This window comes from Nanorana parkeri, unplaced genomic scaffold (assembly GCF_000935625.1).
Source record: "Nanorana parkeri isolate BGI_ZX_2015 unplaced genomic scaffold, ASM93562v1 scaffold498, whole genome shotgun sequence".
Taxonomy (NCBI): Eukaryota; Metazoa; Chordata; class Amphibia; order Anura; family Dicroglossidae; genus Nanorana; species Nanorana parkeri.
In genome coordinates this window covers 743,032-770,198 of record NW_017306766.1, presented here as the reverse complement: position 1 = coordinate 770,198, position 27,167 = coordinate 743,032, and the positions used below count along the sequence as shown (strand labels likewise).

At 40.3% G+C, this 27,167-nt stretch overlaps 1 protein-coding gene across 1 annotated transcript in view; it reads left to right on the top strand.

The window, feature by feature from the left end:
- The window catches only part of ULK4 (unc-51 like kinase 4), a 463,016-nt gene that overhangs the window by 25,015 nt on the left and 410,834 nt on the right, over positions 1-27,167 (top strand). The window contains 8 exon segments of the mRNA XM_018561067.1: positions 269-348; positions 434-503; positions 1,719-1,818; positions 9,994-10,098; positions 11,230-11,290; positions 17,728-17,903; positions 20,009-20,055; positions 26,833-26,911. Coding sequence (XP_018416569.1) covers positions 269-348; positions 434-503; positions 1,719-1,818; positions 9,994-10,098; positions 11,230-11,290; positions 17,728-17,903; positions 20,009-20,055; positions 26,833-26,911 — 718 coding nt within the window.

Genomic DNA, 27,167 nt, shown 5'->3' with positions numbered 1-27,167 from the left:
ATGGGCTTTATAATGTAGGATGTAGGAATTTCACTGGTAGCACCCACAGCTTTACCCGCCATGTAATGGAGGCTACCCTGTGTACATTTATTGGATACTGAATTTAAGAAGAAGGGTGGAGGGTCGTTTATTTGGCCATGATAAATATTGATTGATAGGGAGCTAAGTTAGCTACGCTCCTGATTGACAGTACTTTCTGCATTTCTTGTTCGATACCTGTTTTGTGCATATTAGACAAATAACAAGTGTTCCTCTTTTAATATGGCAGGATGAACTGTGAAGGTGTGGATAGCCCATCCAAAGAGCAGCCTGAAAGCTCTAGCAGTACATACAAGTCCTTTAAGATTGGTTAGTGGCGACAGTCACTTGTTAAAATATTTTCTCTAACTGCTCTTTGAATAGTTCATTTACATAATTTTTTTATCTCTTTTAGATAATCCAGAAGATCTCAGACCCAAAAGTGGCCTAGGTGGAGAGGCTAATGAATCCATTTTCTCACTCAGGTAACAAAAGACATGTATATACATGACAGTAGCATTGATAATGTTCGTTTTTGAAAAGAAAAAACTGCAGCGCCTTTAGATGATAGTAGTGAGCTGTTCTGTTTAAATATGGCACCCATACTAAGGATTATCTGCTTTTTTGCTTGACTTTGCTTAGACCAAAGAAACACAATTTTTTTTCTTAACCAATGTGCATATTACACGAGCACACCAAGGTTATGAACCATTGGTCCTGGTTTGGCATAAAGTGGAAATTACCTGTAGTGCTATGCCCCCCCACCCCCTCACCAGAATTTGATCATCTACATGGCAACCTAGGTGGGGAGCCGGGGACCAGGGTGTTTAGAGGACCCAGCTAGAAGCTTCAGGCATGATTCATTTTGTTCAGCTTTACAAGAAACTATACACTTGCAGGTAGTTGGTATCTAATGTGGCAGGCCGTTCCAGTACAGGCACTGTGAATGGCATGGGTTCTGTGTGCCTGTTGCAATCCTTATCAATGACATTTGACAGAATTGGCAAATATGCCATCTTTTCCGGTGCCCTATTCTGCTTTAATCCATTCCTGTGCTCTACAATAAACACAACAGTCTTTTGTGTTGCAACTACTGTCATATTATTTATATGGAGCTAGATTAGTGTTCAGGAATGACTCCTTTTGTGGTATTTGGCTTGTTTTTGCATTTGTCTTCCCTGGAATATGTGGAGTCAGACAAATTTCCAACCTGCCTAACTGGATTACGATAGGTGGGTCCTAGCCATAGAGTAATAAATGGAATTTCTTGAAATCCATTTTACTGCAGCATAATGGGCAAATGTTAATGGCCTCTAAAGTATCCATAGTTAGGCACTCAATCAAACCAGAGCACCAGGAACTTATGTGATTCTCTAACAACACTGATGGCAGTGCACCACTTTCTTATTTCATGCTTTCACATAAAAATGAGGAATCATTCCCACTCAAATTGGTTTTCCAGAAAGTAAATCTTACTGTACAATTACAAATTACTCCATCAGTGGAGCTCCTTTATGTGCCATGGTAGGTCAGAAATGGCCTGATTATTACAAGCAACAATGGAAATTGGGAGCATCCATTGTTCGGATCTGTTTATGGCCTGCTCTAATAAAGATTCATACATCATTAGTATGTGAAAGGTTTGTGAAATAAAAATGTTGTACACATCATTTTAATAATAAATGTTGGAATTATTGCAGCTCTTACACCACCCCAAGACCAAGTACTGCTACAGGTAAAGGCAAGAAGGTACCAGATCCTATGCCGGTCTTAGTGCAGGAGGCTGTTGAAAGTCCAAAGGTAATTATTATACTTTTAAATCTTTGTTACATATTCCAATGTTACCATAATGCCTTAAAAGAGTAGTCTTGAACCTTATTATTTTCTTACCTTATTACTTGAACCCCTTTTGTGACGGAAGGCGTACACTGTAGGCCCTGCCACATAGTGCCCACATGACTAAAAACGTACACTGTGCGTGATCAGCTATTTGGGGCTGTGGAATCAGTATTGAGGCATCCATTAATGAAAGGGTAACAATTTTTCAAACACTCGATCCTTTGCAGGGATCGGCTGTCAGACAATGATAGCAGAGTGGTATTTACCGCACTTGTTTTGACAGCTGGTACAGATCGGGATCCCGATATGTATCAACTTTTTTCTACAATGTTTCAGAATAGAAAGCTGCATGCTTCTATTCTGAAAAAATGTTGCAGGCTTCTTATCATTTTGGGAACGGTCCTTTACTGACCCTGAACTTGACATGCTGATAGGCACACATATGTGATATAAATATATAGCCCTATCTGTCCTCTAAAAAACAATGTATAATATGTGTGGATGCACTTAGTAAGAAAGTATATATTAGTGCCACGGAAGAATTACACAGCAAAAATGTAAAAAGTGCATCAGTCATTAATGAACAGAAACTAAAAACAAGCTCAGTCATGAAGGGGTTAATATTGTAAATCGTATTTATATAACTCTATAAAAGAGTCAGTGCTCAAATCTTATTGGTTCATTGCTCAATTCTTATTGGTTTATTAAAGTGAAGGAGGTGGAATGTTTAAAAGGAAGTAAATTGCAGTGCTTACTGTAATCCGCTGCATGTCATGGCGATGTGTCACCCGGTATCCGCTCTGGGTGACACCCGGCCTCGGGACGCCCATGCTATCAGAGCACACAAATAAGCACTGCTGGCATTGTATAAGGCATTGCCACTACAAGTGCCAGTTTAGAAACTGCTGGCCTACAGTGCCCCTTGATCTAAAAACAACCAAATCAGTGCTCCACCATCCTCAGTCTGCCCAACCCTAGTGCACAGCCTGTGGGCAGAGGCTCAGAGCTTGTGACATACATTCTCTATGAACTAGCACATCGGAAACCCTGTCCACATTCATCATGCAGACTGGGGAGGGTGCAATTCTGCGGCACATTGTAAACTAGCATTTCTAAGGTTTTATAGTTTTCACAGGATACTAGCATAATCAAAGAAGCATAGAGCAATTAGCTCAAAGACTTCTAAACACAATTCAGGTCCAGAGTACTGAATCTAGATCTAAATAGGAGGGTTGGCTTTGCAGGCATTTTAGAAGGCTTCAGTAGGAATTATGCAAATTCTAGAAGACTGCTATAGATGCTTACTAATGAAATGTTTCAGTCTAGTGTTTATGACCTAAATTTAAAAGATGCTTGTGTGTTCTCACTCTTAAAGAGACACAGTCATTAAGCTACGCTTAGCAGGATACTCAGTAAATTTAGCTCACTTATTGGTATTCCATATTTTTGTAATCTGTTTTCTATTATTTTTTTTCTTCACCTCTGATACTTTCCAGTGTTGAAGGCTTTGTCTGCCAGTAAGAGACTTTGACTATTCCTATTTGTGATGCCCCCTCATTTAGAGACCCTTCTGACAAGAAATTGTTATCTCTTTCTCACTCCATTTGCTCTTGACAGGATAAGCGTTTCTACCCCTGTTAGCCACGGTCCTTATTCCCCAGACTCTAGCTATCTGGTCTAAGACGGTCAGTGCTGACCAAGCAGCTGCAAGTGTTGACCCGCATTTTATTGATTGTTTCAGTCAGATGACACTTGCATCTAATTTTGTGTGCAATGCTGTACTTGATACCCGTTTAGAGTATTTATTTCCTCAGTTCAGAGTCAAACAGCTATTTGACCTAAGTGCTAGTCGAAGGAGCCTCAATATAAGAAGGGACATTTATGTTTGCCCTATGTGGGAGACCACATTTTTGAAATTCAGAACATGGAAAAAGTTCAAACTCCATGCAAGTCTATGGGGCCAGAACTATGAAAAATATCAAATATCTCTGTTGTGAAGCCTTATATGCAAGTTATTGGCCATAAAAAGGGTATGGGGATTTGGGTACTGCCCAGGGGGGCATGTATCAATTACTAAAATACAGTTTTTAAAGGAGCAGTGATTTTAACATTGCTTAAAGTGAAACAATAAAAATGAAAAATCCCTTCAAATATTGTGCCTATGGGGTCCCCTTATACTGCCTGTAAAGTGGCGCATTTGTACAATGTATAGAACCTGCTGCAGCAAATAGTGACATTTATAAAGAAAAATAAAGCATGCGGTTCCCCCTCCCAAACAATACCAGACCCGTTAGGTCTGGTAGGAAAGTTAGGAGGGACCCCATTTAAAAAAAAAAAAGAAAAAAAAAGCGTGGGGTTTCCCCCAAAAGGCAAACCAAACCCTTTAGGTCTGGTAGGAATTTTAAGAGCAACCCCAAGTTACAATTAAAAAAAAAAGTGTGTGAGGTTCCCCCCCAAGGTCATACCATGCCCTTAAGGTCTGGTAGGCATTTTAAGGAGGAACCCCCTCAAAATCCCCAACCAGACCCTTGATCCGAGCACCCCCTCCCTACCATACCAGGCCACATGCCCCTGGCACTGGGGGGGTGCTTTTCCATGGTCTTTGTCTTTTGACTTCCTATGTCTCCACAGCGCTGAGCGTATCTATCGGTGGTCCAGGGGTGGTTAGATCAGAATGTTGTTTTTCTGGGTTTTACTCAAAAGGTCAAAGGCAGTTTTCTCCCATCCTGGATTTAAAAGCTCTCAATGCTTGGGTTCAAATTCAAAAGGTTGAATGGAATTTGTTAATTTCGTTATTGTCTCCTTTCTCTAGGAGATTTCTTATTTTTCATTGACATCAAGGATACTTGGGTCTTTTTAGGATGAATCCCTGGCCAAGATTTTTCTTCCCCAGGACAATTCAACCAAGTTTGAGAGTCAAAATAGCCTGCTTTGTTCTCATCCACTTTCCTTCATGTGATTATGCATGCAAGTTCTGGGCATAATGGTATCCACCTTTGAAGCAGTTGTCTTTGGATCAGTTTCACTCCAGGATTCCTCTATGGAATATTCTCACATCATGGAACAAGTCCAATCTTTCTTTGGACAAGATGATCAGGTTGAGTTACTAAACCAGAATGTCTCTGTCCTGGTGGAAAATGTTCCCGTCCTTGACTCAAGGGAAATAGTACCTTGTCATTGAAAGGTTGTTACAATGGACACCAGTCCCTTGGGTTGGGGATGGGTTCTGGATGACAGGGTTGCTGGTCTCAGGAGGAATCCAAGCTACCTATCAACATCCTAGACAATATCATGGTAGTGACTACATCATTCATCAGGGGAGCACTAAGAGCTTTTCAGCAGCCAGGGAAGTGTATTTGATGTGATCCAGGATGGAACATTATGTGTCAGTGATTTTTGCAGTGCGCATTCCGGGAATAGGGAACTGGCAGGCAGACTTTCTCAGCAAACATCTGGATTTGGGCGAGTGTTCTTTCCATCCAGAGGTGTTTCAACAACTTTGCCAGTGCTAGGTAATGCTGCATGTAGATCTTCTAGCTTCTCATCACAACAAGGAATTGACAGATTTGTATTCAGAGCAAGGAATCCAACAGCAGATACGGGGGATGCCTTGGTAGCTACGTGGGATCAGTACACCCTGATGTACTGTATGTCTTTCCTCCACTGACATTGTTACCTTATCTGCTTAGCAGGATAGAACACAAAGGAGTTCATGTCTTTCTCGTTGCTCCAGATTGGCCTCGCAGGATGTGGTATTATGGTTCATCTGTTCACAGACAATCCGTAGCTTCTTCAAGATTGGCCAGATATTTTATCTTAAGAACCAACCTTCCGCCCTGCTACTCTGTCACTGGCTTTAATGTCCTGGCTATTGAAACCCAGGTGTTGAAAGACTGGAGTTATGGATTCTGTTATTCTGACTTTGCTTAGGGCTCATTAATTTTCTACTCATAAAATTTACCACCATATCTGGAAGAGGTATTTTCATTTGGGGTTTCCCCTCAGGCTTTTTATATATTGCGTATTCTGTGTTTCCTTTAATCAGGGGTTGACCAATGTTTAGCTCTTAGTACCATTATGGGCCAGGAATCTGCCTTAACGGTCCTTTTTCAGCATCCTCTTGCTTCTAATTCCTTGATTTGTACTTGTATTCAGTGAGTTGTTCCTCCTGTTGGGTCTCCCCTTCCTTCGAAGGATTCAAACTTGGTTTTATCTGTTCTACAAAAACCTCTTTTTGAGCGTATTTTAGATATTTCTTTATGTGTTTATTGATTCTGCGCTGGATAGGTGAAACAAAAGTGCTCTAAACTATACTAAGTGATTAAATAAGAAGGCTGCGGCAATAGGGACCAACAAAGGTCAAATCGTATATGTTTTCAATATATGCAGCAGTCACCACTGAAATCTTCCCCCTCATGCTTTGGCTTGTGGGACGATCCCTCTGCCTCCTCACGTGCAATTCAGGGCTATTGACCCTGCATTTTACTTCATGACGTCACAGGGCTTGGGACCGCTGGAGCGTGAGCGAGAAGAGACTGCGGGTGCTGGTCTTGCAGTGTGAAGTGAGCCTGCAGAAGTGAGGGATCAGTTAAGTAAAAGTCCTTGTTTTGGGTACCCGTGGCAAAAACAGACATTTAACCTTGCTCTGCGGGGGAAGGGGGATCCCACTGCATGGGGATTTTTTTGTTTTCCCCAGAGATGAGCTTTAAATATACATTTATATATTTGTATAGATCATTAATTAGAGATTTGTTTTAAACCCTTAGCTTTAGAGTGGTGCCCCTCACAACCAGAAGACATGTTCAGCAATATGTTATTTTCCCTGCTGGCTAGCAGTCACATTAAAAGTGCTAGCAATACTCTATTTGAACCAGCAGATGTCACTGTTGCTCTTGCTGTTCATGCTGCTCTGTGAAATGTAGACAGTTTAGGAAAGAAAAGGGTGACCATGTCATAAACTCTGCTAGTTTTTGTATTTAATTTGTTTATTAGATTACAGCACGGTCCCAATATTTGAAATTCAACAGAAGTGCATTAATTACAGGAAAGTAAATGTTGTTTAGAGGCCTGCTGGTGGTTTTCATGTGGCTCTACAAGTGCATTTAGCAATTAGCCGTTGATCTGGAAGCGGGTTTAATTGTACAGCTTCCCATTAATGCTTCATTTTTATATTACAAAGCAGTTTTCATTTTATGTAATTTGTATTTTGTTCAATGTAAACAGCCTATACGCTTATTTTTATGTTCCTCTGCTTAATTAGTCAAGCTTATTTCTGGTATCTGGTATAAAACACGGTTTGCCTGTTTATAATATTGAGCAAAATACTTGTTATTAATTGAGTTACTTTTTCCAAATCTGTCATTATAATGCAATAAGACAATAATGTTTCCTGTGTTGACAAAATAGTATGTTTCTGCAGGCTTTTTATTTTTCTAAACCAGTAGTTTTCCTACCCCTATTATTAAACTGTTAAGAGCAGAATATTATGGGTGCAGTATTTTTGTTTCACACCTCGCTCTTCCTGTCTTCTGCATATTAAGATTTGGTGATGAGGTCTGTTTAAAACCCACGGTATAGAACATGTGTTGTGGGTTGTGGTGCCATGCCTTTCATTCTGAATAGCACCCCAATGCGCATACACAGTAAAACCAAATGCATCTGCATTATAGTGCACCACAGTGTACTGTTGTTTTTTGCTCTGTACGTTATGTGCTGCATTGCCAAAAATATTGCAGCTCCTTTTTTTTTTCCTGTGTTGGTGCATGCTAAAAGCCCTTAAATTATCTGTAAACTCAAGCCAAAAGAAACACATAATGGCAAAACTTACCTATTGGGTAATGGTGCCCTTTAGGTAACAACTGGAAAAAAATGCTCCAAATACCTTGTTTGTATGATTTTATCAGTGGTCACGTTACCACTCTGTCTCCTCTTCTTCTCCCAGTTCCTAGGGCTGGGGGTGGAGACGCTTGGTACCTTGCCTCGGTTGTATTAACAGCAGTGCTCCCTACAGGAACTCCTGTCAATCTAATGTTTGGGGTGGTCTGGAATACGGGGCTGCCTATATCACAGGTTAACTACTAGAGTGTACAGGATGTAGGTATGACATCCAGTGCACTGATGCAGCAGAATCATTGAACAGCTTGACAACGAAAAAACAGGAAGTAACTTGGGATTCTCATTGTTGCGATGATCCAGGAAGCGCCAATTCATTTTGGACATCATGAAACTGATCATTTATAATGGGCATACATGGAAGGTTTAAACCATATCTAAACATAACAACTAAAATGTAACAAATTGTAGCTTTCTAATCCTGAAATGCGGTGTTTGCATTCGTTTTTTTTTTTTCTTGATTTTCACCTGTTGATCCAGCCAGTAACACACTTTGTGGCTTAGGGTGGCTCCACTCTATGGAGGAGCAATAGAGCTACCCTTGGACAGCAACATTGTCAATCTGTGAAGCAGGTAGTGTTAGATCTACTAGCAGATTCAGATGGATTGACTAACAAATTAAATCTGAACTCCAGCTAACTCTTAAGCAGTTATAGAAACAGTTTGTTTTCCATTTGGGATAAAGGTTTTATATAAATGAATAAAAGCTCACCATTGTATACACCCCTGTTAGTGTTAAATGGTTTATCTCAACCATCTACCTGACGGGTAGCTACACTTCGGCCCTCCAGCTGTGGTGAAACTACAAATCCCATGAGGCATTGCAAGATTCTCAGCCACAGACATGTTTCCCGGAGAAACATGCATCATGGGATTTGCAGTTTCACCACAGCTGGAGGGCCGGAGTTTGGCTACCCTGATCTACCACTTTTGCTAGATAGTTTGGTCTGTTAAAAGAAGTTTAAAAAAAAAATAACAGACTTAGTGGCTGGATCAACAGGTGAAAATAAAGGAAAAAGAAATCTAAGGATTGGTAAGCTGCAATACGTAAATTTCCACTTTTGGGTTTAGATACTCTTTTAAGATCATGTGGAAACGGTGAATGGATAAGTATGATTCGGTTCCACAAACACTTTAACATAGCCCACTAAAAAATCTCTATTACTGAACCCTTTAACATTTGCAAAGATGAGATGGGGACCTAGAAGTCTACTGTGGAATATATTTTAAAGTGGTACTTTAACAGCAAATAAAATATCCCTTCCAGAAGCAAGCAATGGGAGGGCAGGGTGCAGATCAAATCTCTTTTTGCTTCTACTGCTTCACAGACAGGGAGCACAGAAAACTTTAAAAAGCTGAAACAATGTAACAGTCTTCAAATGCTGGATGGTGACTGTCACAACACTATCTGCTGCTATAATAAGAAGGAAGGAGGCATCTAGGAACAGGTGCTCTAGCTGCCCCACCTCACTAATCCTTAGTGCTGATTGCCCATTGCTAAGGTGAATATCCCATGTACACACAATGGATCGGAAACCTTGGAGCTTTGTTGCCTAATTTATTACCTAATTTTACCTAAGTTAGTTATCTATTTAATTCCCCTATTTCCAACCAGTCAAAACTTTTGATTTTGCTGGTTTCCTGAGTATGTTCCTAAGCTGTTTGACTGAATTATCAATACTGAAACATCATTGTGCAGTGTAAACATATTTTACTTGTTATGGAAACTTGAACTTATTGTCAGTCAGATAACTTACCAATAGGATACAATTGTATTAGCAATAGAAACTGATACCTCACAGCTATGGGCATTATTGAAAAAGAGGACTACTTTTATACATGTTTCTAAACAACCGGACTCATAGTCCTACATATAGCTGAGGGTCAAACTCACCTCAGAACCAATCTAATTTAGATGTGTTGTGAGAACATGTCCACCCTATGTCAGTGTCCTCACAACAGGCTGAAAGTTCTTATAAGAACAACTGCCATAGCTTACACAAAGGGTGGGAGAGAGGGAATCGCTCGTTGAATGACACAACATAGAGATGAATATACAAAATGGAACCCAGCTGACCTACATTTCCATCACACACTATGTATGAAAGTTTTTACATAACATTTATTTCTTGTGCTGTAAAAGTCAAATGATTTCCACTTCCACTAATAACTGCAACAAAATATATTGCATTAATGTTACCCTCCTGCTTCCTATCAGTTATGTGTTTCCATCTGTTATTACAGGTGGACAATGTATGTTCCAGTCGGCAGGACCTTGAGAAGAAGATTAAGAGCCTTATTTTCACAGATTCTGATCTCACTGTGTCACCTATCATAGACAATCCAAAGGTGCTTAAAATGTTTATTGCTATGCATTTTATAACAATACGCTTATTTTTCACTTCAGTTCAGTAAATCAGTCCTTGAGCCAGAGTCTTTTGAGACACTAGGGTTGATTTATAAAAGCTGGAAGAACTATAATACATAAAATGTTGTACACTAAAGGAGTAAAATGGAAGATATTACATTTGCTTGTCTTTCTTGATGTACATGCAGCCGACCTGAAATGCTACTTTATGTTGTTATTCTTGTTTTTATGGCTGTTTATGCTGTTCCTGACATTCAACATATTCTTTTAAATTTGGAACTTTTAAAGACATCTACAGAGGAGATTCAACCAGCTACAGTAACTTTTATCTGTATATATAAGTCCCTTGTGTTGTGCATGTATGACGCTGCAGTGCTTTCTGAACTTTTGTCCTGTGTGTGTGTGTGTGTGTGTGTGTGTGTGTGTGTGTGTGTGTGTGTGTATAATTAACTGTATAAACCTTAGAAACAACCAACCCGTCACTTTCCCACTGTCTCTGTCACAATCTTGGATCAGGCTCAGAGTCAAGTAGCTGATACGGCAGGCAAATTCGTGGTATAACAGACCGAGTTTGGTACACAAGCAGATGGTGGTAGTAGTATAGGAGCAGGCAGAAGCGTAGTCAGCAAACAAGCCGAGGTCAGTTGCCAAAGGCATCGGGTATGAAGCAGAAGACAATGAGAGTAGTCGGTGAATCAGCAGCCAAAGCTCGGTACACGGGTAGCAGTATGAGCAGATTGTATCACCGGAGGAGCAGCAAGCAAGATATTGGCAGGAGCACAATAATCTGGCAAACAGGAAGTGCAGAGGCATGGCTTAAATAGGAAGTTCAAGGGAGGAGCAAGGAGTTCAGACTTCAGCAGAATTTAGGTTTAACTGAGGATTACACAGGAGATCAGGCAAGGAGCTATCCAAGGTTCTAAGGTGGCTCAGGTGGTAGAACCACTGCCAGCTACAGCAGAGGCCCTTGGGTTCAGATCCGGTTCCTGACAGTCTCTCCTCTAACGTTGCTTGAAAAATGAATGCTAACACCTTATTGGTTGGTACTTTTTTGTTTATTGCAGATACAAAGCTGATTAATAATTAAGCATATGTTATTTTCTTTCTGTAAGATAATTAAGCCAGCGCCGGTAAGATTTGATGGGAAGACTTTGGGCTTTCCTGCACATTCAGGTAAGAAATACTGTTTTAAATGAATTGTGTGGAATCTTCTTTACTGTTTTCTTGACAGACTTTCCAAGGTTAAAGATTTTAGATTTTGGTAGTGTTCTGTTACTGTATATGGTCATCATGAGAATTTCAAGAAATGTCTATTGTTTTTCTATATACTTTATTATGTTCTGGTCTAAAAAATATATATATATATATTCTTAATCAAGTATTTCTATAATTTTAAGAAGGAAAACAAGGCGCAAACAACCTAGTGTCTTCAAATATAGGTAAAACAAATACATTCACAAACGTATAGGGAGGTAAAGCATTGAAGTATGCCATGGCCGATCCAGGGAAAAATGGTCACTACTCTTTATGAATGGCAAAAAGCAGATGTTCGACTTCTCTGGAGAAACTCAGAACATCAACGTGTATATGTTAAGACTGGTTGGAACGGTTAAGCTGATAATAAGGGGTACAAATGCAAAAAAACAAACCAGGGACCTGAATGTGCGTAAAAACAAGTCACACTTTATTAGTGAAGAATCAAAGTATTGCACTCATGGCAGTATGCTTGTACTGGGTCTTGTAGATGCTGATAAAAGGATCTATAGCAAGTGCAGTCAAGTTATCCCATACCTGACTGGAGACTCAGCTGAGAAGGGGGCTGCCCGTGCACCTTCTGTCCCACACCTCTGGAAGTAGTGACAAGGGATGTAAGGACAGAGCAGAGCACAGGTGCCGATACTGGTGGCTGGCCGGTTCTTGAGGAGACGCTTGAGTGTGTTGGACCAGCTGGTGAATTGGCAGGACTGAGATGACACCGGGACCTCTTGAAACCAGAGCAGGCAAGGAATATGAGACCAACGGAGCACTGTCGTTGCTCAGGATGCTGATGGAGCGATCCACCAAGTGGCAGACCAGGAGGGAAGTCAGGTTGAAGCTGAGGTTATACACAGGAAGCCGAATCTTGAGGTGCCGAATCACAGATCAGGAGCAGGGTCAGGAAACTTAAGCCAGAGTCATACACAGGAGATTAGAGAGCAGAGGTACCGAATCAGGAGGAGGAGGCAGAGTCAATTAGTCAAAGGGGTTTTAACCATTCCATACTCTATCCAAAATGTAAAAAAAAGTTTAGGTTTTAGATATGCTTTAAGCCCACTCTGATCTGTTTATAAATGCTGGAGCTTAACTAGTACTCCATGGGCACAGCAGAGAAGTGTGTTCTGTAGTTAAATTGGCACATACAAATATCTCCACCAATTTATTAATGGAACTTTATAAAGTGTATGGGGAATCCCATAGGAGAAGTGCATCTTCACAGGGTAGAATCAGAAATATGAGGGAAAAAAAAGGTAAAAGTTTGCTGCAACAGTCTTCATTTTATGTGGAAAATGCATTATATACAGAAGTTGTAAATATCACTCTTAGCTGTTTTCCCAATGTTGGATGAATAGAGATGTAGCTTAATGTATCCAGAATAACATAATGCATTGTAAGGTAATAGCAAAATGTTTCTCTTACTTGAATGATATGTTCTACCCACAGTAAAATGTGCCTTAAAGTAAGGCATTTTTCAGCTCTAAATGTACATCTAACAACATTATTTCTTTCTGATTACTATAATTTCAGCAAAAGTTAGAAATTGCTGCAGCTGAAAGATAGCATGTAAAATATAGCTTTTTCCTCTTCTTCTTCTTCTTCTTTTTTTTTTTTTTTTTTGTCTGGTGTGATATTGAATTTGGTTCTAACACAGTCTTTTCTATGGATAGAAGATTGTATTTTTATTCTTGTTGCACATTGTCCATCAAAGTCAGCCATAAGATATAAGTAAATAAATGGCTAAAAAAAATACCTTGTATTCAAAGATCCCTTAACCCCTGGTTGATTTAGAGGAAGGTAAAAAAAACCCCTCATAAAGTGGTTAAAATTAAAATCAGGATTTAAAAAACAAAAAGATACCCTTGCAGTGGACGGCCTCCCGCACTACAAGTGTTTAACAGTCCATAAGTCTAGGGGGTAGAGAAATAAGCTGTAATACTTACCTTAATCCTTGCTTCGGTAGGCATTCACCATACTGGCAACCAGTCCCCTGAATCATCTTTTCTAAGGTGCTGCAGCCCGGGGTTGCACCCCAACATCATCACGTTCAATGCAGGACCAGTAGTCCTGCATTATGGGTGAAGATGGCGATGGCCTGTCCACAACCTGTAGCATTGGAGAGAAAAGAAGAGAGTTGGAGTCTGCCAAAGAGAGGACTAAGGTAAGTATTACAGCCTATTCCTCTACCCCCTAGACTTAAAGGAGAACTATGAGGTGAGTGCTTTTCACTCACCTCATAGTTCTAGCCGACCTGTGACAATGAGACTGTCACAGGTCGGCTTAGTAGATCGGGAGGTGAGCGAACACATACCGGCTGGTTTCCCCCGCTCCGATCCGCCAGCGCTGACTGGCGAAACAGACGGGGGAGGGGGCGGGTACAGCTCGCAGTATACTGAGCCTAGGGTGACGGGAGGACGCTAGTTTGTGTCCTCCCCTTACCCTAAGGAGAACTATGGGGAAAAGCCTTAACCCCATAGTTCTCCTTTAATGAGCGGTTAACCCTTGCAGTACAGGGGACCCCTACAGCAAGGGTATTGTTTACAAAAATCTCAGTCTTTCCCAGTCTACTTCTGTAAGGAAAAAAAATTATTCACTAACCCTTAAATGACAATCTGATAATTAACTTTATTACTGTGATGCATTACCATTCTACTATGTATTATTTATAAATGGAGTAACCCATCTTATTTTATAAATAGAACTGCACCCAACTCCAACAGGAAGAGAGTGGAGATTTCTCCAAAGTAAGGGAGAACCATTCTTTTGCAGTTGTCACTGGAACTGGTGTCCCTATTGGAAAGTTTCCCCTCTATTTCTGCTCCAATGACAACTCAAGTGCAAATTGATTTTCTATCACTTTCACTTACAGTGGTCACCAGGACAAATAGAGAGTGAAATCTCCCCAGCAGAAAAGCACACACAGCGGTACAACCTCACTGGAGTTCTTACCCTTCCCTGCTTTAGATGCACTTTAAATTAACAACTTTCCATTTATACAGGGTGATCTTATCCCTCTTAAAGCAGTATTAAAGGCTGATCATTGTTTACCTTAATGCATTCTCTGCATTAAGATAAAAAAACGACCAGTACTTTTTTGTGTCCCCGCCACACTTACCTGTGTCAACGCTGTCACCGCTGCCGGTCCCCAAAGCAATCCTTCATTCCCCAAACTTCCTGGTTGCGTGGGGAGGATACTGAGGGCAGAGGAGCCATTAATCGCCCATCAATCACCCTTTAGGGAGGAGAGGAGCCAGCCACCCTTTGAGGAGAAGAGCCTGCCACAGGGCTGTGTGTGTGTCTATGGACGCACACAGCCACTGAGGGCACGAGCAATCAATTTTGATCAAAGTGAGGGGGAAAAAAAAAGAACGAACAAAATTTTAACAGTGAATGTCAGTTGCATTTGAGAAAGTTCACTTTTTTTTAAATCAAATGTTAAAATCAAACAAGATTTCATATGAAATTTTACAAGTCTCTGATGGCATTATGGAATTTTCTTGCACGACTTTGCATGTAAATGTTCGTATGAAAATCTACTAGTGCATACCCAGCTTAAGACTTCTTTAAAGAGACATGTTAACTGGTCTTTGGGCATATCAATGAAAAATTAACAATAAGAATACAGACTGAAAAAAAGAAAGCGCACAGCTCATCCCAATCATGCATCCGCGCAATCCACATTCTGTGCACGGATGACTCTCTTCCGGAGTAATAGGCTCAGAAACTGTGGAATCAGCACACAATGATCTTCCAAAGAAATTCTAACTTTATTCCACATGCATCTGTACAAAGCACAAGCGCTGATGTATTTCTGCCTTACGCGGCCATAGTCATAGCTATGACTAAGGCCGCGTAAGGCAGAAACGTGTGCGAGGTTGTGCTTTGTATAGCTGCATGTGGAATACATTTCTTTGGAAGATCATTGTATGCTGGTTCCACAGTTAATAAGAATACAGAATACTTTCTGAGACAGACCTAGCCTAGTGTTTAGAGAAAGAGAATCTATCACATGTTTAAATATGTTATAGTTGTGTGTTGTTTGCAGGGCACAGATACACTGTATTGTGTGACCCCTCAATCGAGTCTACTTAGCAATACGTGGAGAGCTTACAAGCCAGTGACACAAGTAGCTCAGCTGAAAATCTAAGTTCTGAGCTTGTCATGGCTATGTTGGTATAAAGTGAGATCATCGGGATATTGAACCCACTCTGTACAGCTGCTCCTTTTTCCATTGCTGATTTAGTAAAGTTGTGCCTTATGGCACTAGTACACAGAGAATTCTTTAGCTGTCTATTTGGAAGATCTTACATTTGCTTTACAAACCATCGCCATTCACTGTTTAAAGGCAGTAATGTATTCTACCCTCCTTTGTTTTCTGTTCCATGTGGTTTTCTGAAAGACAAGTTCATTTTTCCTGTTGAATGCATGCAGTGCAGTGAACGTTTCAGCAACTAGTCTGACTGCTGTTTACACTGAAGATTATAGTGCTGTCTGACACTTGGTTAATATGTTTATACTGGATAATGCGCTTACAGATGATTGTGAGAAACCAAAGCTTCATCTCTGGCTTCTATTACAACTACATTACATTTCTATATTTGGGAAGAAAATCAGCCTATGGTAGCAAAAGGCTGGGTGTTCATCCATTCGCCAGATTTGGTGGAGATGTACAGTGATAGATACTGTTAATACTTTGTATTAGGGATGCACAGATACTTTTCGAGTAACAGTGCCGATTACTTTGCATTTTCATGAGAACTACCAGGGTTGCAGCGGTTGCAGCTGGGACCTGGCTCTGGCACTCCACCACTGTCCTGAAATCATTAGTCTGCATTGTTTTAGAAAAACTGTCGCATGACAATAAACAAAAATGTATCAGTACTCGTACTTGTAAGTACTCGGCAAGTACCAGTACTTGCAAAACTGGTATCTGTGCATACCTTTTATTTAGATTTATAAAAACAAAATTGTACATTAAAACAGAGATGTAGAAATCCTAGGAGCTCCGTGTGCTCCTTACAAATGACAGCTGCCTTCTAATTTTTTAATTTTTCTCTAGTGTAGTCTTGGAGCTCAAAAGTATCGGTACATGTATTCGTACTTGTACCGAGTACTGTACTTTGTATCTGTGCAACCCTACTTTGTATTCTACCAGCCTTTACAAAAATGTTCCCTAATGTTTCAGCCGCCCTTCAGACACAAAAACATCCATTCAAAGTGATATTAAAGTCAAAAGGTTTATAAGTTATTTCAAATGCTGATTACTGCACAGATCTGGAAGAAATACACAAAGTAGACCCAGATTTGAGTATGAATAGACATGTAAATTGTGTAATCCCAGTGTTCAACTTTAAGGACTTGTTGGGTTATAAAACTTCTGTTGATTCATATGCTGGGCAAATGCCATTTGAACATAATTTCCTCCACTAGACGGAGCTGACAAGCATAGGAATTTCTTGTGCTCCTCAGCTCCATCTAATGGTGGGAATGATGTGTGAATGCAATTGCCCTGTGTGGCTGGGAGGTGTTTAATTCAACCCCCATACCTGGTTGGGTATACTGCCATCACAATATAATGTTTATGTAATATTTATGTTGGCCTGAAAATCTTGTTAAAAACCACTCTCTCTCTTTAGTAAACATCATTAAAAAAGGTTTAAAGACTCACAAATTATGGTTTGACATAATAAGGTAGATGTAAACCCCACATTGATTACATTTAATTTGCTAAAGCGCTGTGTATTATAATTGTCATAAAAAAAAAAATACTTAAAAAAAAGTTGTTGTTACATCCCAGTGGTGCAAATCTCCAACAGCCTCTTTGCAGCCACTTTCTGTCTGCATGTGGGTACTTCAGCGTTGGCTTCATGGTTTCTTTGCCACCTAAAGTCTCCATCAGAAGCCTGTGTAACAGGATGACAAAACAGTAGCACAGTTAAGGGACCATCATAGAGCGATGTCACAATATAACAGGAAGTTCCTGAACAAGGACATTTATAGGAGGATTGCCAGGCATCATTTTAATTATTATTATTATTATTATTACATAGTATTTATATAGCGCCAACAGTTTGCGCAGCGCTTTACAATGTAAGGAAGACATTACAATTACAATACAATTCAAGACAGGATGGTAAGGAGGGCCCTGCCCCTGAGGGCTTACAATCTGAAAGAGGAGGGGGAAAGTTAACGTTAATGAAACTTTAACTTAAACTTTAACTTTAAATAAACTTTAATGAAAGTTACAGATTAAAAGCTATTGAAAACTACTTTTTGAAAAATCATAAAAATGTTCAAGGGCTATTTTGAGATTTTAGTGATTGGATTTACATTTACTTTAATGTGTTTGTCCACAGGTGAAAAACTTGCTTCACTGAAAGAACCTGATTGGAACAACTTTTTGACACAGCTCTGCTCTTTGCTGAATTCTCCAGAGAAAGTGCTACCACGAGTAAAGCTGAACATCCTCTGCTATCTATGTACAGTGTCGGCACATAAGGAAGTGGCCACTAGGATGATCAACTCCCAGATTGTGAGTAAAGGTTCTAGATTTGTTGCTGTTGTAATATATCTTGCTGGAGAAGCACATCTTTTAGAGAGTTGTTAAAACTGCAAGTTACATACGCCAAAATGATAACCTCTGCTGGATAACTGACTTAGGGCACATGCTGTAGTAAGGAAAAGGAGGCATTTCCTTAGGCCCTGCTTGTCTTCAAGTGAAACTGTCACTTTGTCTATCTTGGGCAAGGTAACAGGCTCTTTTTATAGTCCATCTCCTCTGCTAATAATACTTACCTTCCCTGCACTCCATTGCCGCCCTATTCTTTGCCACATTCTCAAGTAAAAAGCCCTGTGCTAATCTGTGTCAGAGGTTAGAAAGAACAAACAACCTCCCCCCCACTCCCACATGACAGTGCTCAAGCTTGGCGATTGATTGCATAATGGAAGGAAGGGGTGAGTTTCACATACTCCACCATACCTTGATGTATAGGGTCTTTCCAAATGGTCTGGCAGGCAAATCGGGTGGTGGGGGGAGCTTGGGGTGGGTAAGTGTTAGTTGCAGAAAAAGTGAGCTATAAAGAGATCCTGTCTCTTTGCCCTGAATAGGCAAAGTAGCAGGTTCACACTAAAGCCCTGTCTTTGGAGTCCTAAATACCTGGTGACTGTATCCAGTTCCCCCGTTGCTATATGTTTTCATTTAGTTTCATTCATTGTTTTCACCTGTGAGCATAAGAAACTTTACAGGGCTAAAAGTAGACTTAACTGTAAGGTAAGAACCTCATTGGAAAGCCAAAACATATATAATCTACTGAAACCTTGGTAAGTAAAACAAACCTATGATGGTGATTAGCCATCTTACCAATCTGACATTTACAAGAGGAACTTGGAAGGATGGGCATCTTAAAGCATTTTTGAAATAGTGTCGGCTTCTGTGAGCTGCTAAGTCTACTTTAGATCTGGTGTCATACATTTAGAGATTTAATTTAGGCCAATACACATTCTTCATCACTATCTTGCCATTGATGCCAGTACGTACACACTTGTTTAATCAGACATTGCCAAGTTCTAGGTTTGTCAGACTTCTGGTGTTTTTGGGTTACACGAAGCCCAATCACTTGTGGTGCTTGGCTAGATTAAGAATGTATAATGATGAAGCCCCAAGCTGTGCTATAATTCATAAACACTGTCATTCTTGCATATTTGCAGTTGACTTATTTTAAAGGAGAACTATGACATGAGTGATTTCCACTCACCTCATAGTTCTAAGCCGACCTGTGACAATGAGACTGTCACAGGTCGGCTCAGTAGATCGGGAGGTGAGAGAACACATACCGGGTTCCCTCACCTCTCGATCCTGTCACGGCTCTCTGCCGTGACAGGGGGAGGGGCTGGATTCCCCTCTCCCCGCTCCGATCTGCCAGCGCTGACTGGCGGAACGGACGGGGGAGGGGCGGGTACAGCTGGCTCTGCCTCTAGATAGGCAGAGCCAGCTGTCACTCACGCAGCTGGGCGGATCCCGTCATCTAAGTCGGGATCCGCTCCAGGTGCGGCGTCTCAGTATATCGCGAGCTGTAGCCCGCGGTATACTGAGCTTAGGGTAACGGGAGGACGCTAGTTTGTGTCCTCCCGTTACCCCAAGGAGAACTATGGGGAAAACCACTGACCCCATAGTTCTCCTTTTAAGTAATGTGGATTTTTACACTGAGTTGTCACAGCTGTTATTTAGGGATTGCTAGCAGGCTGTGGCATGAGAATGGGAGCAATACAGAGCTTGCAATCGTTACTACATACAGGTACTGTTAGTTGGAAGAGCAAAAATTATAATTCTTAAATTACAAATAATACTAATCCTTGACTTTATCACATGTTTTGACATTTGCGCAGTAATTTACAATACAATATACAAAATAAAAAGATAGATACCCAGAAGCACTGTGACACAAGCTGTAGTATTACACTCTTCAACAGACTATCCACAAATGTGTGAATTGGAATTTGAAAATTATTCGGCGCTATGAGATGCTAAACCACTAATTAAATCTAAATACCCTGAAACCTATAAGTACTGGATGTAATGGTCTGCCTATATTTTAAATGATGCAATATACAATTATTTACTTGTTTTCTTTGTTTCAGTTTTCATCTCTTATACAACAGTTAAGGGGAGCGGCGAACTGGGATATGTATGTATTACCTTGCATTTTTATGTGACTTAAATCTTGCATGATGCACTTATGAGAGATATTCTGTTTCCCATAACCACAGTGACAGAAATATGTTAGCCAGTTGTAGGAAAGAACATGTTTGACATGGATAAATGCAAGCCTGACCAGGGGATGGTGGGAGGGGCAGAAGCAGGAGTGGACTAAGACAATGGGGCTCATGGGTGAAAGTTATGATTTCTGGCCCACCTTGCAAACTTATAATAGTTTTCATCACAAGAGTAGATGTATATTTGTAACAACATGGATATCTAACACAAAATATTTTCATCTTGCAGTTGTTAGCTTTATCATAAAGATGGTTCAAGAATGAAATGCATTTCAGCTCTCATGTTCCCTGTTGCCAGACTGCAGACACAGGTTGATTATATTACAGCTTCAGTAATCTAACTTAGCCTCTTCCTGCTTCATATACTGTCCACAACTTACCCTCTACTCAGCTTCTGTGAGCTAAGCAACCACTGTGTGAACCACAAGTAACAACTTGAAGCTTGCAGAGTACTTTCTCCCAGCCCCTATTTGACAATGCTGGATATTTGAGTGATCAATCACCAAGCATGTGTACCTGAATGACCAGGCATTTTTCTTTGATAAAGGTGCTGACAAGTGGCACTGGAGGTAAAAGAAGGAAAGATGCTGTCCCAAGTGGCAGTGGAGGTAAAAGAAGGGAAGGAGAGGAGAGTATGTTCAGCTGGGTAGGGAGTCAATCAACCTGCATTGGCAAAACAGTATTTCACTCTAAGGTCAGCTATATAATAATTCCCTATTAAATCATGCTGCAAGTGCTTACAACAAACTAGTTTTCACAGCCTATACAATTAGCAGCATATGAACAGGTCAGAACATTAAGCATTAATGTAAATAAATAAAAATAACTGAAAGCTAATTAGCACAGGAAATAGCTCAGTTACTATTCACGTTATAAATAATCAATTATTATGGAATAACCTATTTCTGACAGTTTGAGCCAATTAAAGTAATTTACTACAAGAAGCGCAAAACTGTCATTGTGTAAGACTGTGCCAACTTCACAAGCTCATGATGCAACACTTGGTTGGGCACTCCAGCAGCTTTAAGTAGGATCAACATTTATACAATCACAAACACAGTTTTAACTGTTGGAGCCACCGAAAGTCTTTTTCCTCAGTAAAAGCAAAAACATCTCAAACAAAATACGAGTACTTGCCAAACCCATTCAACAGGTTCCACTACAGCAGCTTGAGCTAAGATCAACAATGTAAACCTTGAAGAACTTATATTAAAACAGTATTGACTATTGGAAGCAATTAAACACAGATATAAAGGTTTCAAGGAAATATAAACATGTTGAAAACATGGTTGCCTTGCCTTCAGTTTGCAGCTTTAAGAATCAGACACCACACTACGCTGGCTCACAACACTCACAACATTTACAAGTGTGTGGACTGTTGTTTTTGAGAACTGAAGGAGAATGAGCAAATTGATCAAGGGTATAATTATAGACTAAACTATCCCTCTCTGTGTTTAGTAAAATAAGGGATCCAGAAGATCCTGTCCAATCAAATACCTTATTCTGTTTTTTACATGTTTTAACTGTGAAAAACTTTCACAACACACATTAGTGCATGCAAGTGTAATAAGTACATTATATACTGCAATATGGTTTGGGAATGCAGCAAACTGCAAGTTATAGCCATACAAATTCATGTAGCGACAACTAGGACAGTTCTCACATGCCATACATTTGACAATAGTTATCTTCATTCTCAACAAAATCATCATTGGTTTATTGAGGAGGGCATGGTATTCTTAGAACTGAATAAGCTTCAATAAGTTGAACAATTTCATTATCAATAATGTCAATAGTTTTGACTGATCATCTCGTGCATTGGTCTCCTGTCAGTACACATGCATAGGGCACTACGGTTGAAGTGCTTGACTGCTGAACCAGTAACAAGCATTTGATCCGCATGGCCTTTCAGGGACAATGTCTCTTCAGTTTAACTCTTGATATTGTTATCAAGAACATAACTTGTGGCAAGAGCAACCATCTTCCTCATTGGAAGAAGCCTAAGGAACAGACTGCAAAGTTTTCTGCCACTTTATCTATCAAGAAACATCCCTTTTGCTTCTTCATTCCCTTCCATGTCGAGACCTCCTAAAAACTTGATTTCCTGTCCACCAGCAGGGTCTGTCATTCAGTCTGCCAAGACTTCAGACCTCAAGTTTTCCTTGGCATGAGGGTGCACCCCCACTATCCACAGGGGGGGTACATTTGTTACCGTTTGCAGACACTTGGTCAGCTTGCATCTCAGACACTTGGTGTCAGAAACGATCTACTACTGCGCATGCGCAGGGTCCCACTTTTCATTCTAGAGGCAAACGGGCACTTGCACGCATGCGCCAAGGACCGGCCGTGCAAATGGGCACCAAATGGCGCACAGGAAGTGACACTGTCTCCTAATCACTCTATTTAAACTACCTGCCTGACTCCAAGTTGCTGGATTGTCTTCAGGTTACCTGTGTTCCTGAGCTTCTGTTTGTTAATATGGATCTCTGACCTGGATTGCCCCTGACCACGTTTGATTGCTGCCTGCTCTTGACTTTGCTTGTTTACTGGATCTGCCTCTTGCTTTTGTACCTTGCTGCTCGGCTGGTGTGACCCCTGGCTTGTTTGACCACGATCTTGGATTCTGCTCTGCACCACACTGCCTGCCTGGTTGTGACTTCAGCTCTGCTTGACCCAAACCAGTGCCCAGACTCCAGCTCGCATGGTGTGATCACCACTGGCACCTGTGCCAATCGCTGTCCTCTCAGATTTTGTTCCCAACTGCAGAGTCTATGGGACATGAGGTGCAAGGGAGGCCTCCTCACCCATGCAGTCTCCCATCAGGTACGTGACACTTGGGTTCAGCAGGTGGTATCCCATGGATAAAAGCTGGAGTTTCACCTGTTGTCCCCTTCTTGCTTGCACACCTCCAACCTTCCTGTGTCACTGCACAGATTAGCGGATTTCTGTCTATCTCTCTCAGGTCTTCTGAACCAAGGTGTCATTCTCCCAGTTCCTGTGGCAGAACAGTTTCAAATATTTTTTCAAAGATTTTAACCCAACTTGTTCCCGGTTTCCAAACCCAAGGGGGAAATCCACCCAATTTTGAATCTTAAAGCTCTGAATGTGTTTATTTTAATCCAGAAATTCCACATGGAATCCTATAGGTCTGTAATAACCTCCCTTTCCTAGGGAGACTTTCTGGCTTCTGTGGACATCATGGATGTGTACCTGCATGTTCCCATCTTCCCAGCATATCAACATTTCCTAGGGAACCGATTCATCAATTGAAGTATCTGGGTCTAGACCTGGACACAGCTCATAGGAGAGTGCTTCTGCCGGAGAAGACTTTACAATCTCAGATTCGAGCTCTCTAGTCCAACTCTACACTTTTGCATATAAGTCTTTGGCCTGAATGTAGCCTCCTGCTAGGCAGTCCCATTTGTCAACAACATTTTTTCAGTGACTAGGTTGCCCCTGGCCTGGTGGCTCAGGAATTTGGCTCTGGAATCAGGGAATGTCCTCCTTTATCGTCTTCTGTATAATCCTCATGATAGCTGCCAGCTTTTTTATGCTGGGGAAGAATACTGGGCCTCTTGTCAGGGCAGGAGACACATTTAGGATGTTGGCCTCCTGGCCTCTAAGTTCAACAGCAGACTGGACAGGTTTGTCTTCAGGTACAGGGATCCTGTAGCAGAATCAGTGAATCTTCTGGTGGTTCAGTTGTATCTCTACATCCTGATCTTCTATACCTTTCCTCCTCTAAAGCTTCTGCCTTGTTGTTGAAGCCCAGGTTTTGAGAGACATGGGTATCTGGGTACCTATGTTGCTAAAGGCTAGAAAGGCTACATACAGCATGGTCTATCGTAGGATGTGGAACAACTTTGTTTGTGAGTTGGGGCTTGCCCCTTAAGAGTTTCTCCATGGGATCAATCCTCTGCTTTCTGTAGCTTAGTCTAGACCAGAGTTTCTTTCTCAGCACTATCAAAGGCCATACCCTTTTTATCTTGTTTTAGAGACTGTTGGCTTCTCACTCCTTGATTAAGATCTTTGTACAGGGAGTTTCCCATGTCAGGCTTTTGGTCAGTAAATTTAATAACCGGGAGGGAAGAGATGATCAGGAGAGGACAGTTTAGTACCTATTTCAGTAGATAATGTTGTAGGTTCCGCTGCTTTCCTTTTCTTCAGATTCTGTACAGAGATTTAAATTATGAGGAGTGACCTGCAAACGTTACAGAATAAAATGCTGCCTATTTAATTTATGTTTTTAGTACTCCATGTAATCAAAGGCAATAAAAGTGAGCATCCAAGAGATAAGAGGATGTAGTAAAATATGTTTTTCCTATGGGCCAAGGATATTGTCTCCAATTAGTTGTACTATGATTGATATTACTGCATACATTTTACTGCACACTTAATAAATCTTAAAGAAACTGTGTAGCCCAGTTATATCAAAAGTAATTGATGCTAGTAAGCTGTTTTAGTTTAGTTGAATTATTACTGAATTAATGTTGTTATGAAGGTGTAAAATGTTTGTCAATATTATTGTGTGAATATAATACTATATTTATCTACTTCATTTCCATATTAAGTACACCACAATCTAGGCGGTTTTCTAGATGTTATGCTTTCTGGACAGAGAATGCCCAGTACATCTCTTGTAAGCATGTTAGATAACCTCTGTAATGGCTATTCATAATTTATGTCCAAATCAGATAACATTACATAAATTGTATTTGCATTCTAATAGCTACTTATAATTAATTGCAGCAAATGCGTTTAGGAAGCTTGTATAATACTACCCTCTAGTGGACTGTATCAGAAGCAGATACTAATGTAGAGAATTTATGTAGGGTGTGGTAGGATGAAAGCTGAACCATCTATTCTTTGTTCCTAGTACAAAAAAGAGTTTCTGGCTCTGCAGATAAAAAAATATAACCGTGACAAACTCTTGTTTTCCAGCACACTTTTGTTATTGAAAGGAAATCTCCAATTCAGTTTATTATGTGAAAGCATTTTTTTTGTCTTTTATCTTTCTACCTTAGCAGCGTATTTCAGTAACAAAACAGATTTGCAGATTCCACATGAAATGCAATGCCTAGTACACACACGTATTGAACAGGGTATTTTTTTCCAATTCTGCTGAGATAAAAATCAAATTCTGTGTGTTTACCTCTGTTGTGTGGTGGACCTGAACATTGTAAAATGTATCCTATTAGCCAATTCACTTGTATTGCTTCCTTTAGTGTAAGCCAGGAGGTGAACCTACATACCTACACATTCATCACACTTTTCTTGTGTCATGGTTCTGAATGTTGCATGAAGAATTTGATGAATAGTAGACACTGTCAGCCTATTCTGAGAAGCTGGTTTCTGGCTTTTTCTTCCGTGCAAGGGCTTGTAGACCTTTAATGCACAAGTTAATGTGCAGGAAAATCATTTTGTAACATGTTGCTTTATCGCTATGGTGAAAAATAACTAAATTCAACGGGGAAAGGTGTGTTTATTGGCATTTTAAGTATTCAAAAGAGGCACAATACACCATATGGCTAAAAGTATACGGACACCGCTACCTTTCTGTTGTTACCGGTCAAAGGTACTGTTGATGATACAGCATACAAAGATATTTTAGACAATTGTGCACTTCCAACCTTGTGTCAAGAGTCTGAGAACGGCTTTTTAGTGTTCCAATATGATTGAGGCCCTATCCACAAAACCAGCTCCATAAAGACAACATTTTGTGGAGAATCTTTCCAGAAGAGTGGAGGCTGCTATAGCTACAAAGGGTGGGGGCTCAATTCCATTTTTATACTAGTGTTAATAGAATTTGATGTCCAACAACTTCATATACAGCAGGTGTCATGCTCAGGTGTCCATTAAAGTTTGGCCATATAGTATAGTAATAAGATGAACAAAATTAGGAAGAGTTACAGCAGACTTGCACACCTTGTTCGAGTTATGCAGCTACAGGTCATGTGACACAATGCTAGAATTCAAAGTGACAAAATGATGAAGCAAGGAAGATGTCATTTTTTGTAATTAAGTGAAATACCTGGTACTTCCGGGTATGAAGAGCATGTGACTCACTTACGTTTCACACGTAATGCAGGACTGGGTGGCTGCTGTGAGCAGAGTGACTGGGGTGGAGAGGATAAGTATCAGCAACTTGTGGGAAACAGTTGTTTCTCAGTTTGTTTTATTTACATTATGAGCCTGTTTTATCGTTCTGATTGGCCTTTTTTCACTACTATAGAGGTCAATATATTAATTCTGAACATGACTCTAGATGTGATAAATACGAGGGGGTTGTATCAGTTCATGAGATGTCACTTCTGTTGTCATACCTACTGCAGTAAAATTGATGGAAGCTGAACTTTGATACTTCCTGTTCCCCAATTGGATCTGGGTTATGCAATTGCTGCTGTGAATACCCAACTTATTTAGCTAGTAGTTTATTCTCTGGAAATGGTCAACATGAGCCAATCTCCAAAGAGTCCGCTAGTGCTAGCTAGAGCTTTCTAAAAAAAAATAAAAACTGATTTACAATATTAAGCACTGTGGCTTACTATGCCTGTAGCAGACGTGTGTCCATTCAAAGCTCTCTACTGTGTTGATCAAGGGCTAATATGAAAAGGGGAGCTGTGTCAATTAGTATTTCTATTATATGTTTTCTCTATAATTAATTATCATATTTGTTTTCCTCTTTTCAGACGCGCAAAGGTGGTAAGAGTCATCGGGTTATTGGCTGCACATACATCAGAGCTTAAAGAAGATGTTCCTGTTATAGAGGTACATTTAAGGATTACCCTTCATTTATTGATTATGATTGTGTACATGTTTATCAGTTCTAAATACTGATAGAGCTGCACCCAGATAATAATTTGTCCACCCCCCCCCAAAAAAATTCATTTTTAGTAGGGTCTGGTCACTGGAATGAATATACTGTCTTAGGGACACGATATATAGTGTGTGTATATATGAATGTGTATATATATGTATATATGTATGTATGTATGTATGTATGTATATGTGTGTGTATGTATAT